Raw genomic sequence first — 12,528 nt, 5'->3', positions numbered from 1 at the left:
CGCTGACCTGTCTGTTTACTTTTTACATCGACTGACAGGTGCTATCGCAAACGCACGATATTGTGCAAAGAGTCTCCCTCTGCAACGGTTTGCAAAATCGTTCAAGTTAGGCCCCTCAAAGTTTCTCTGTACTTCACTAACTTACCTCTCACCACCTACCATTGTTTCCACAGATCATTGTTTTGTGCTGTAATTCATGGTGAAATATTACATGCGCAATAATTGGCAGGGTGTATTTTACATAATTCATTGAATTTTTAAAAAAGTGTTTAAGTGTGTGCATTTTGTATACCGTATGTGGCCACTGTTTTTCCTGTAATTCATGGTCTGTAATTTTCTACAATTCATCTGTATTTTTAGTGTCTTTTTTGTGTAGAGTGTGTAACATCAGACCAGTATTGGATTTTGGGGGAAGATGCCGATACTAATATTAGGGAGTTAAAAAACTGATATGTCAATCATCTGGTTACATTATTATAGAGAATACAACATACAGAATATAGAATACAAGAAAATAATTAGATGCACTCAGTTTGGCTCTAATAATGTTTCCTTTGTGTTGCTCTTCTGTTTTTTCTCTGCCTTTACTTACAAAGCTGAGAGATATGCACAAGAATTCCAATGTACCTGTACTGTCATGTACCTGTTCAAATAGCAATAAATCTTTTAAATCTCTTGAATCAAATGTGGTAATGATGGCCATGCTAATTTTGCTGCTGCTTACTCAGCCTGCAGAGTAATTACTACTTAATAATGTAGTCTTAATAATCATGTGTACAAGAGGCAGCAGAATAGAAAATTTATTGCAATAGTAAAGACACTTTCTGGTGACAGGCAACTCCTAACAGCTACATGTCAGAGGCATATGTCAAGTCAAACACACTGAACAGTCACCTGTAAGTGTTTCTTCATAACAGAACTGTGTTTCTAGAAACCTGGAAATGTAAATTACAGCTACATCATACGTAGGACTGGCTGGGCACACTGCAATCCACTCAAACTAAACCAAAGGATATCACTAATTCATTTGCAAATTTGCTAATCATACTAGTTACCATGGGGCAGGAATTTAGGAATCCATTACTCTGGAGGCCAAATGGAGAAAAAAAAAACAAAGGGAAATTGCAAATTTCAAGTCAGTAAACTATGTTCACTGATGTGAAATTCACTGTGCTTTTGTAAAAAGATAAAAAAAGCAAAACAGACCTACTACACCACATTGGTGGGGCTTGTAAAAACACAACCAGCCTTAAATCACATTTTCAAAACCACACTTTCAGAAAGTTCAAATATTACATTTCACTCTGGAAAAACACTCACTTGGTAGCAAAAGACATTACATGACATTCAATCCCTGAATACAGTGGAACTCAGAACTCATCATCACTGACAGAAGGAGCTGTGTTTGTATGCTGCTCAGTGCTCTCCACATTATTGCCGTGTGTATTGTCGGACACATGAAGTGACTCTGACAAATTTCTCCCCAGATCCTCAAGCGCTTCAGACTGCTCATCACAACTGACCTCAGTTTTTTCTCGATGGCATCCATTGTCACTGGTTATAGTGGTGTATTCATGGTTTTCATCGCTGGCTTCGTTTGTGCCTATTTGATTTTGATGGAAGTCCTCCTCACTGAGTCCTGCATTATCGGAAACATGCTCACTGAGCCAAGGAGAGCTAATGCCCTTTTCCATATTGTCATCCTCTCCATCCTTTTCATTTGTTTTAGTTGGTGAGGCAGTCCTTTTGGGAGAGCATAAGGGCGTAGACATCCATAAAGGATCAGGATAATCTGGCGAAACGCTGTCTTTAATTAGTGAAGCATAAGGGAACAGGTCATTGTTTTCTTTGGTCTTAACTGATTTCCCCTCTGGTTCCAGATGTGGTAGGAATTCGTCGAGCAGACCATTCTCCTTCTTTTCAAGCTCTGTACTGCAGGTGGATATGTCGGCTGGCTCTTCAAAGTCTTTACGCAGCACATCCAGAAGGTGGCGCATTTTCCTCTAAAAACAAAGAATGTCATCAAGCGCATCAGAAGATGTGCTCTTTGTGACAACCTTTTAATTTGTTTCAAATATTTATTGTTGGCTGTAAACCTTGTAAAAGGACCCTCACTTACATTTCTGCCAATGTGATAAAAAAGGATCCTTTAAATCATTATAACGAGAGACCTTATTGTAATAACAGCTCAAAAATAATGAGAAACTAATTAACTAACAATATTTTGAGATACTAAGCCATAAGATTGAGACCCTAACTCATTATTTTAACACAACACATTATTTTGAGATATTAATTCAAAATGAATAGTTAATGGGCTTCAATAGACTTCCTTAACATATTAATTAAGTCTATTGTATTCAGCATAAAGTTATATACTCACCTCATTAAGCTGATGCCGATTCTTGTCAATATGTTGCTTTATCACCCGGTCCAGGACCCTTGCAGAGGACAGAGACATTTACATTTACATTAAGGACTCATCCCAAGTAGTTCACAGAACATAATAATTCAAGTCAAAAAATGACAAACCTGTCAGAGATGTGCCCCCTGGACAAGATGTCCTCTGTTACAGCAGAAATGAATTCGAGGTACATTAATTCTTCCTCCCTGTTGACAAACAGATGGGCCTTATTCTCTTTACATATTATTACACTGCTTTATATTATTACACATTATTTTATATAAGACATGATAACCTTTATTGTCACTATACAAGTACAATGAAATGTCATTTGGAGTAATTTTTATAGGCCTACTTAAAAGTAACAACTATACAAAATATACAGACACTATACAAAGTATAGTTCACAAGATATAAAATAGATAATAATGAAATACTACATATACACAAAGTGAAAATGGCTGATACTGAGAGCAAAATATACACAGATATACAAATACACAGAGTGAAAATGTAGAGTCAGTACTGCTCTATCTTGGGAATAGGAGAATATTGCATATAACAGATTATTGCATTTGAGGGGTAAAACCTCGGAAATACATATGGCACTTGAGGGATATAACATAAAACAGATATAGCAATTGGAGATATATTGCACAGAACAGATTTAGATGATACTTAAGCGAAGCATCACACTGTTAAAATGTTACATATATGGCAATACCTTCCCACTATATAAATTAAAAGCTGTGTAAGTATGCAACATTGTCGAGGAGAACTTACTCTGCAGATATATTCTTCATAGTAGGAGATTTCCCGCCTTCTGGTGAGACCCTAAAAGATAAGATTTAAATTCTGTTAAAACTTAACACAAAAAATACACAGGGTATAACATTCTGCTTAAAACTCAACCTAGTATTTTCAATTCCAGGACTTCACCTGGAGGAGGAGTCAAAGAAATCACGGTCTCTGCTCTTGTTTGCTCGACTCTGTTGTCTAGATGTTGAGAAATGTGTGCTGTTGAACTCGTCCTCAGACCACTCATGCTCTGTATTAAATCCCTGTAAAACAAAAAGGTCTGTAAAATGAGAAGGGATATTCAATATTGTCAAGGCTAACTCATAATCAACCGTTTAATGTGGCTGTTAACACTTCAGTTTCAGAGCTGTTTATAGGGACAATAAACCATGAAAGGACTACTGACCTTGAGCACCAAATAATAACATCCCCCCCATTTTATTTATTTCTTCACTGAAATAATTATGTGACAACACCTAAGGCATGGATCAGTTATTAGGCCTGGTATAAACAAGATATGTATTATACAGTGTATGTCTGAAAAGCAGTGTGAGCATCAAAGCCTTGGACACTTATCCCCAATGATGTGAGAAAATACATTTAAATGAATCCAACTACTTTGAGAGAAAAAAAGGTTAGTCAATAAGTAGGTTCATTAACTAACATATAAATGGTTTGGAAAATGGTTTATATTTATTTATATTTATTTTGATAATATTTTATTTAAATGTACAATAACAGAATACGTAGTTTGATGACGTTGTTAAGTGGCGTGGGATCATGTGAGTTTTTCTTCATTTTTATAGAACCACCATGGATGTTGAAAATCTGACATGATTCAGACAGATATCAAAGTAAAAAGTCAAATATTTTCTGGTTACAGCTTTACAAACAGTAAACTCTATTTGCTATATCTTATCTCATTATGAAATGGTTCTATTGCAAATATGTTGAGCTCCTGATCATACATAATAGGTATTTTGAAGACATCATGATAACATGGGATGTATATTATTATTATTAAAAAGACAGTAGTGTTAGACACATTTGAAAATATGTCAGAATAATCAAATTAAATTCTCAAAATTACCTGAGATGACTCATAAAATTCCCGTGAGTATTCCTTGGTTTTTGTGCTGCATAAAAAGATAGAATTCAAGTTATATTTAATGCATTAGAACATCTTGCACCTTAATTGTTTTAAAGACACATGCCCAGTGTCTCCCTCTGAGACTCACTGAGATGTTTGGTTAAGTACCTTCCATGACACGTCTCCTGACGCGCCAATGTTGACTGAGTGCTGTCCTGAGTAGCTTTCCTCCGTGGTGCTCTGTAGTAGCGATAACCTGACAGGTATGAACTCTTCTCTGATTTCAGGGTCTTCGGCGTAAATGGTTTGTCTCCAGTAAAGTGCTTTGAATGTTTCTGGAGCAAGTCTCCACTGTACGTCTTCTGAACAGGGTCCTGGAAAGTCTTGTAGCAGCTCTGATCCCCTGATACTGCAAGTGAACCTGCCGATTGCTTTCTGTGAAAAGTCCTCTCAGGGCTCTGGTACTTTATTTCTGATGCTGGGTGGGCGTGATAAAACTGGTTCTGTGAGTCGCCTTTAAGTGATGGATAAACTATCTCCTTAGCATGAAAGGAGGTATCAAACCTTGGGCTGGAGACCGTGGAACTCCTTGAGCAGAGGTAGGGGCTGTCATCATACTGCACAGACAATCTGCTCTAAAAAGCAAACATGTTGGATTGAAACAGATGCAGTACATGCTGAAAAAGTTTGAATGCCAAATAATGTAAGTTTAAAAGCCTTTAAACTTACAAGCCTTTGAATGCTTACAATCCTCAAGATTTCAGTGCCATGGCTACTGCATAAGATAAAACGTCACCACATAAAGCAGCGAGAAACACATCAGTGACTCTTCCTACCTGGGCTGAGGAGCAGGAAGCTCTGCTGTTCCTCTGTGAGAGAGAGTGAGCTGACTGAGGACGACCCCCTTTCCTCAGCTGCTCCTGTCTGAGCTGGTCATTGTCTGCAAACAGGCAATGAAAAAATGAAAAGACATAGTAAATAGTATACTCTGCACTGTAGAACTATCATTAGCAACAAAGCAGTTTCTCACATACGTGTTATTGAAGTGTAAAAGTCACCTTAGGATAATCTAACATGATGACATACACTGATTCTTACAACATTCCATGGGTTATCCTGTGAAAAAATGTTGTAATTGACATTTATGTTAAACCCACATCTCCTCAATCTACTGTGTGATGTATTTCATGTCCTCAAATGACTTTGGGTTGTCTCAAGAGAACCAGCAAAAACTTGGAGCTAGACGTGGGCAGATCTGTGCCAAAAATACAATGTTTGAACATCAATTCTAGTATCAATAGGACCAAAAACTGATGCATTTTTATCTATTTGCATTTCAGCACAGAATGGAACTGTCTGCGTAAGCAATGTTCACTGTCGTGAACACATGTTAGTGCATGTACTCGTCCCCAGTGTCTGTTGTGTGCACTCAAACCACATGTGCGTCAGGCACGTGCAGCATGTCGTGCACATATAATTGAGTGACTGAACGAAAAAAGGAGCATTGCTTGGAACTTATTCACAGCTGTGAATGAAAATGTGTGTTTGTTACTGTGGTAACACAACAGATTCGTTTAAACACACGACAAACTAGAAAATACCAGCTCGCGGTTATATATCTCCGCCACACAGTCAAGTTGCTGTTTACATCCATGTGTGTCCACGCTCATTTTACAAAGGACAGAAGACTGATAGACAGCTGAACAGTATGGTGTCATCACCTCATCATTTTTGAGGTCAGAGTGACATTGAAATTTGACATTTGACCACCAAAATATAATCAATTATCCTTAGGTTCAAATGGATGTTTATGCCAAGTTTGAAGAAATTAACTCAAGGTGTTCATGAGATATTTCGTTCACGACAATAGGATGGACTAGAGGGCACAGTGACTTTGAACTTTGACCACCAAAATCTAATCAGTTCATCTCTGAGTTCAAATGGATTTGCACCTAATTCGTAGGAAGTGACAAAGTTCACTGGCAGTATGTCCAGAGAGGCTCAGGCATGTAATATCCAGTGATATAGCAGTGAATTTATTACATTTTCAAATAGTAATTGGTCATCATTAGTTGTTACTTCAGCAGTCTGATTCAATACAGCAGAATATATTCAGACATTCAAACAAAACATTCATCTCACTGAAACCCGATCTAAGTTAGTTATTTTTAGGAAATTTGAAAAAACAAACAAACAAAGAAAAAACCCAAAAACATGAAAGTGGCGGAATAGAAAGGAATATGATTCCTATATTTAGGCTGATGGTTGCTCATAAATTATGACACACTGCTCTCCCCTACATGGGTATGTGAGCTGTTTATAATAATAAAAAGTATCGTACCATTTCAGTGATTCTAGGACTGTATTATTTGATATAAATTTTGCGGTATTGCCCACCCCTACTCAATGCACTTAATTGTGAGGTATGTGAGGAAGCAATTATGATACACAACCATAAGTAGAGAGCATTGAACCATTTGCCATTAAAGATAATGAGTTGCATTCTGTATGTGATGAGTGGCTGCACTGTATTAATGTTTATTTGCCTCTGCATGTAATGACTCATGTCTTCCTGAATTGGCTTACACTGATGTAAAGTGGTGAGTTCAGAGAGAATTTTTTTGTCTTTGATTCTGATGTGATTGTTAGTAGTTATATTTAGTGTTTAGTATACGTGGGTACTTACACTTCACACTAAGTATCAAGCTTTTGGGTACTGAGGCATCAATGGCAGCTGTGGAACAAGGCAAATATATTAGATCACAACATAGTATGAATTTAATTATAATGCAACAGAGATACAGGTTTTAAAGGGTCAATTCACACCACAATCAAAAGTACATATTTTTTCCCAGGCCTACAAAGTTATTTATTCGTGTGAGTTGCAGAGTTTTGGAGATATCAATCTTAAAGATGTCTGCCTGCTCTCCAATATAATGGGACTAAATGGCACTTGGCTTGTGGTGCTCAAAGTACCAAGAAAAATTTGAGTGCTACTTAGTCCCATTATATTGGAGAGAAGGCAGATATCTCTATGACCAATATCTCCAAATATCTGCTACTCACACCAAAAACATCAAGGTGGATAAACAGCACTAAAGGACAGAAAAATATGTATTATGGATTTTGGGATAAACTGTTCCTTTCACCACTTCAACATATGAACATAATATATATACTGGGAGCTGATTTAGTTTGGTCTATCGAATGTCAATTAAGGATCATAATGTATTCCTGTCATGCAGCTCACCTTTAGCTGAGTAAACCTTTTTGTAATGAGACACCATGTGGTCTTTAACGATCGACTGTGTCAACTTGCTGGTGGAGCGAGGGCAGAAAGCTAAAAACACAAGACAGAGAACAACATAGAGTACAATGTAAAATTAAGCTTTAATCTTACAAATGACCAGCACTCATTTGACTAATTTCTCACTTTAATATAAACACATATTAACACTTACGGCTACTTTTCAAAGTCCGTCCTCTCATACCAGAGCTGCTCCCCAGTCCAGATGATACACTGCCTAAATTGAATGACAGTTTCAATAACATTTAGGCTTAAGTCAGTTATCAAGTAAGCATTTGGTGCACACAGCTTCTTTGATTATTATATTATTAGTTTACAACTGGCTGTTGTATGTAGTGTAACACTGAAAATGCAAACTAAGACTAGTCTCTTTCCTGCTCACTATAGTGTTCTCCACTGAGCACAACGATGTTCAATTGGTTCTTAGAAATGTCTATTCTTTTGATGGTGTGTGTCATTCAAAAAGAAGATTTCATTTTGAGAAGACATAACATTGTTTTGAGTGCAGTGCTTTCTTTTGCAAGTGATTTGTGAATTTCTGGGTTTGTGTGTGTGTTCGCATTTGTGTTTCATGTGTAAACAATTAAGAGAAACTGTATTAGCTTATATTTACTATTACTTTAAAAATAACAATATATACATTTCTGTTCCAATTCCAGTATATTAACATTAACAGTTGTATGGAGTTGTTATTCAATATAAATTCTGAACAGATATTGAATCTACAAGCACGTGTAAAGCAAACAATACATTAAAATATCAAAATTTTCATTATTTTAATTAGCAAAATTTATTATTTATCAATTTCACTTTAATTTGAATTTATACATAATTTTTGTTAATATGGATCGTGTTTACAGTAATAAATGTGAATGAAATATAAAAAAATAACGCTAATACCACTGTGAAAATAGCAAACGTTATCCTCGATAGGGCTACAGAAAAGTGAAGCTAACATTACTGTAGTTATGTTTTACAAGTTTAGCCAAGTCTTCACACTATCAGTGTAGGTGTATGACTGACTACTGTCTCGGGAAACTTGAAGCCATATTAGAGAGTGTGTACGCTGCCAACATGAGTTTATCTCTGAGTTGCTACCTAAGCACAATTAGAATTGCTTCCCTCTGCCGATTAACTACCGCTAGCTAAATAGCTAGCTAATGCTAATCGTACAGTATTGCTTAACTACCTGTTCTCGAGTCCATGTCAATGTTGCGCTCAGCGTATCCCATTTTCCTCAGAAATATCCTGGGGCAGAGACGGCAGAGCTCGGACACAATCAGAACTGACAGTGTACTCGACTGTAAACATTTTAACGCTGTACGATAATCAAGTAACATAAAAGTGACAAGCTAATACTAGCTCATAAGCAGATGAGGAGCCGAGCAAAGCTTCCCCGTCGCCATGCTGGTTGCTATGATTGCCTTCGTCATCACGCTCATCCGTGAGGAAGAACGTGCCGCTCAAACCGCCCACCCCCAAGTAGCCCCATCTGCTGGACGACTGCAGGAACAAACACAAGATAAAAGTACCAACTAATAATGGAAACTCATATTTAAAGCATATTTCCGCTAATTAAATGTATAAATATATTTTTAAATATGCCTTTTTATCAAGAAGTACAAGATATAATTTTGTACTCAACTAATATAATAGAAACTCATAGTTAAAAATGTAGATAGGATAGGTAGTGGTATTAATTATTATGAGTTCATAGTACACAGCACACATGCTAAAGACAGCTAAAAGAAAAGTAGATAAAATGACTGACATTCCACAGTGATATTTGTGTTTCAACATTGTGGGTAGCAAGTGTAGCCAGAGCGAAGCCAATAAACTGCAGGAAAAACAAGCTTATATTGTCCACATCGGTCATAAAACAGTGTACTAGAGCCCCTTTGCCTGCTATTAAGAACAGGATTACATAGAAATTGTTTTGTACTTTGTACTGACACATAATTTAATACAATTGTCTTCCATGCAGTCATCTGGAAGAGACAAGACTGCTGCCTGAAATGTATTTCTTTGCAAACAGCTCTCAAGGGCCCAGTAACAGTAAAATTGATCTATATTTGTTTGACATGTTCTAGGGACTCTGTCTAGGTCTGAACCATCTGTCAACATGAGAGAAGACGGCGGAATGAACTAATGCATGAAACATTTGGGACTTTATTTTGTCATTAGAAAAACAGACTTGTTGGCATTTCTCTCTCAGTGAGTGATGGATCAGGTATATACATTACCAATGATAATCTGTTTAAACAACAGGAATTTTGACTTTTTGATATCAGAAGAGGCACAGGGACACTGATGACGGTTTCTTTCTATTCAACTCCTCCAGGGTCCGAAATATCCACCAGATGCACCACGTTTATGAATAACCATGAGATGACTGGTGGCCTATCTTGTTTATCACCGGTGGAATGTTTTCAGGACACTTTGTGGTGCACATACACCATCTGGCTGACTGAAAACAAAAACCACCAATGTTGCCTCATTTATAGTAATAGTGTGAAAAACAGACCAATGTGGGAAAACACAGAGTGCAACAAATATAAATTCTGAGTACACATCAGTCATGGGAGCATTCTGTCAGCATCATATTGTTAATTCTGCTATGTTCCTTGTATTGTGTGATAGACCTTTTAACCCCTCACGTCATTTACCAAAAAAGGACTGTGTGTACTTAATAGTAGTGTGAAAGCACATGAAACAGACTGTCTGAACAGCATAGTTAGCCCCATGGTTAGTTTTGTTTAGTGCTTAACAGTTTGAATTTATTATTAGTTAAAAAAAATGACCATTTTGTATGCATAAGACATGGATTGTTACAGTTCAAAATATAAAACTGAGACTCATGAAGATGTTTCCCACACTGAATCCATCTTGTGAGCGATGTGGACAGGCACCAGCTTCATTAGCACACATGTTTTGGCATTATTTGGAGCAGTGTTTCCCAAAGTTTTTTTTTTTATGAGGCTCCACTTTCCAAAAATGCCAAACATCGCAACCCAATGCACAATAGACTCAATAAATCTTCGGAAGAACTCATTTGTGCAGAAATGCTTTTTTAAAGGGAAAATGTGACACTTTTCATGTGGACAAACAATCAGTGTTGAAACTAAATCTAGTCAACCGAAGCAATAAATTCCTCAGTGCACTCATAGACAAAACTGAGTGCTCTGGCTTGCGGAGCTGTGGTAGGAGTGCCTACATCTACCAGCATGCATTGTGCACAATCTTCTGATGCCCATGATGCTGTGAATCACCACCCTTGCTTAAAGTTATTTCTTTGTTGGTCAGAACAGAGCACTATGTGGCAAAAATACTGATCTAGCATGCCCCCTGGTTTTCCAGAGGTGGAGACAAGAAATCCAAACTGAAATAGGCCGTAGTTCTTCTTGGCATCCAGTGATATCACTGACATCACTGGATGCAGGAAGAACCACAGATATTGCAGCAGGAGAATTAATCTCCGCCAATATAGTATGCACTGAGGAATTAATTGCGTCAACTGACTACATTTACCATCAGTGCTGACTGGATATCCACATGAAGGGTGCCAAATTTTTCCTTTACTTTCCGGGCAGCCATGTCTTTTTCTTTTGGCCAGCTCTGTCAGTATCATCAGTTAAATCCCCTCCAAATAGTCACTGTCATACGAAGTCATTGTTGTATTTTTACTCTTCGTTTTACATTTCCATTTTTTAAGCACTGATTTTATTGATTATACATTATTTATACATTTATGACACAGCCTCAGCTGCTGGCTCCTATCTAGTACCACACTGTACTATATGCTTTCACCTATTTATACTAATGTCCACACTATATACAGTATATCTGACCTGTAATGTATTCACATATATTGTAATGTCTGTACTGCATATATCTCATCTACAAAACATTGTGTTCATATCATACATCCAGCTATTTATTTTGTAATGTCAGACTAGTGCTATTACTTGTTATGTGTTTGCACTTGCACTGTATATCTTTTTGTTCTTACTGTATATATTTTAGCATATTCATGTGCACATTATTCTGCACTTTTGCTTTTCTGGTTGGCTGCCAAACTGCAGTTTGTTGTTTCAGTTTCTGTACTCTGTTCAGTGACAATGTAGCTGAATCCAATCTAGTCTAGTTTATTTAATCAATAAGTAACTTTATAAAGTGCTTGTTTTTATGGTGTTTTCTCTTATAAACATATTGCATTCTGGTTCTTTTGTGTGTGTTGTAGAGCAGTGACAAGCTTTTGTTGTAAAAACTGTTAAACAAAGATTATTAGCACTGAAATACATTTGCAATTAAAGATACAGTAGTTACAAGTAAGTAAGTTACAGTAACATAAATTTGACCAAAATAAAAAACACATTTAAGGTTTTTGCAAGCTCAGTTTCACACAGTCCATCAGAATGAATAAAAGTCAGAGCAGTTTATGAACTCTGTGCAAATGTAAAGCAATGACTAGCTTTTGCTGTAAAAACTGTTAAATAACAATTGTCATACTGCATTTCCAGGTGAAGATTGTATCAAGGTCTTTGCAAGCTCACTTCCACACAGTTCATTTGGAGTGAATGAAAATCTTTGTTATCTGTGGGCAGGTTAGAAAACCTATTAAGAAAATGTAAGACATGCTTGAATGGATGGACAAAAATATTCAAACACATGAATGCGGTCCTTTAAATGCAACCTGACTTGTAACACCTGCAGGACATCTTGGCTACAGAATCATCAAAACAAAAGTGCGAAAGTTTGAGTTATATATTCAATCTGGTGAAATTGAATTTACATTGAGTTAAAATTGAATATCGGTAAATGTTTACTGAAAATAACGTATTCCCTGAAAATAATTTGACCTAAACGTTTTCTATAGTGAGCAGCCTCATTATCTGCTTTAGAGCACAGTTTAGGGGGTCTGACAGGGTG

At 36.8% G+C, this 12,528-nt stretch overlaps 1 protein-coding gene across 1 annotated transcript; it reads right to left on the bottom strand.

The window, feature by feature from the left end:
* Positions 1 to 782: 782 nt before the first annotated feature.
* spata7 (spermatogenesis associated 7) lies at positions 783 to 9,010 on the bottom strand. The gene is made up of 12 exons (XM_084743238.1): positions 8,789 to 9,010; positions 7,754 to 7,816; positions 7,543 to 7,632; positions 6,979 to 7,026; positions 5,129 to 5,232; positions 4,461 to 4,927; positions 4,293 to 4,338; positions 3,344 to 3,465; positions 3,188 to 3,238; positions 2,533 to 2,610; positions 2,384 to 2,441; positions 783 to 2,003 (listed from the first exon to the last, which is right to left on the bottom strand). The coding sequence occupies exons 1-12, from the start codon at positions 8,937 to 8,939 to the stop codon at positions 1,371 to 1,373; spliced, it is 1,911 nt and encodes a 636-aa protein (XP_084599364.1). The 5' UTR covers positions 8,940 to 9,010; the 3' UTR covers positions 783 to 1,370.
* Positions 9,011 to 12,528: the final 3,518 nt, after the last annotated feature.

Source organism: Lutjanus erythropterus, chromosome 18 (assembly GCF_056507025.1).
Source record: "Lutjanus erythropterus isolate fLutEry1 chromosome 18, fLutEry1.hap2, whole genome shotgun sequence".
NCBI lineage: Eukaryota > Metazoa > Chordata > Actinopteri > Lutjaniformes > Lutjanidae > Lutjanus > Lutjanus erythropterus.
Note: the sequence above shows the minus strand (reverse complement) of the source record. Positions and strands in the feature narration are given on the sequence as shown.

What these genes read in the sequence shown, in the direction of transcription:
- spata7 (XM_084743238.1), bottom strand. Translation starts at nt 8,939, where the DNA reads ATGTTACTTGATTATCGTACAGCGTTAAAATGTTTACAGTCGAGTACA. An exon ending in TTCTTTGACTCCTCCTCCAG is followed by an intron (nt 3,239 to 3,343) that starts GTGAAGTCCTGG and finishes CTTATCTTTTAG; the next exon opens with GGTCTCACCAGAAGGCGGGA. An exon ending in AGGGGGCACATCTCTGACAG is followed by an intron (nt 2,442 to 2,532) that starts GTTTGTCATTTT and finishes GTCCTCTGCAAG; the next exon opens with GGTCCTGGACCGGGTGATAA.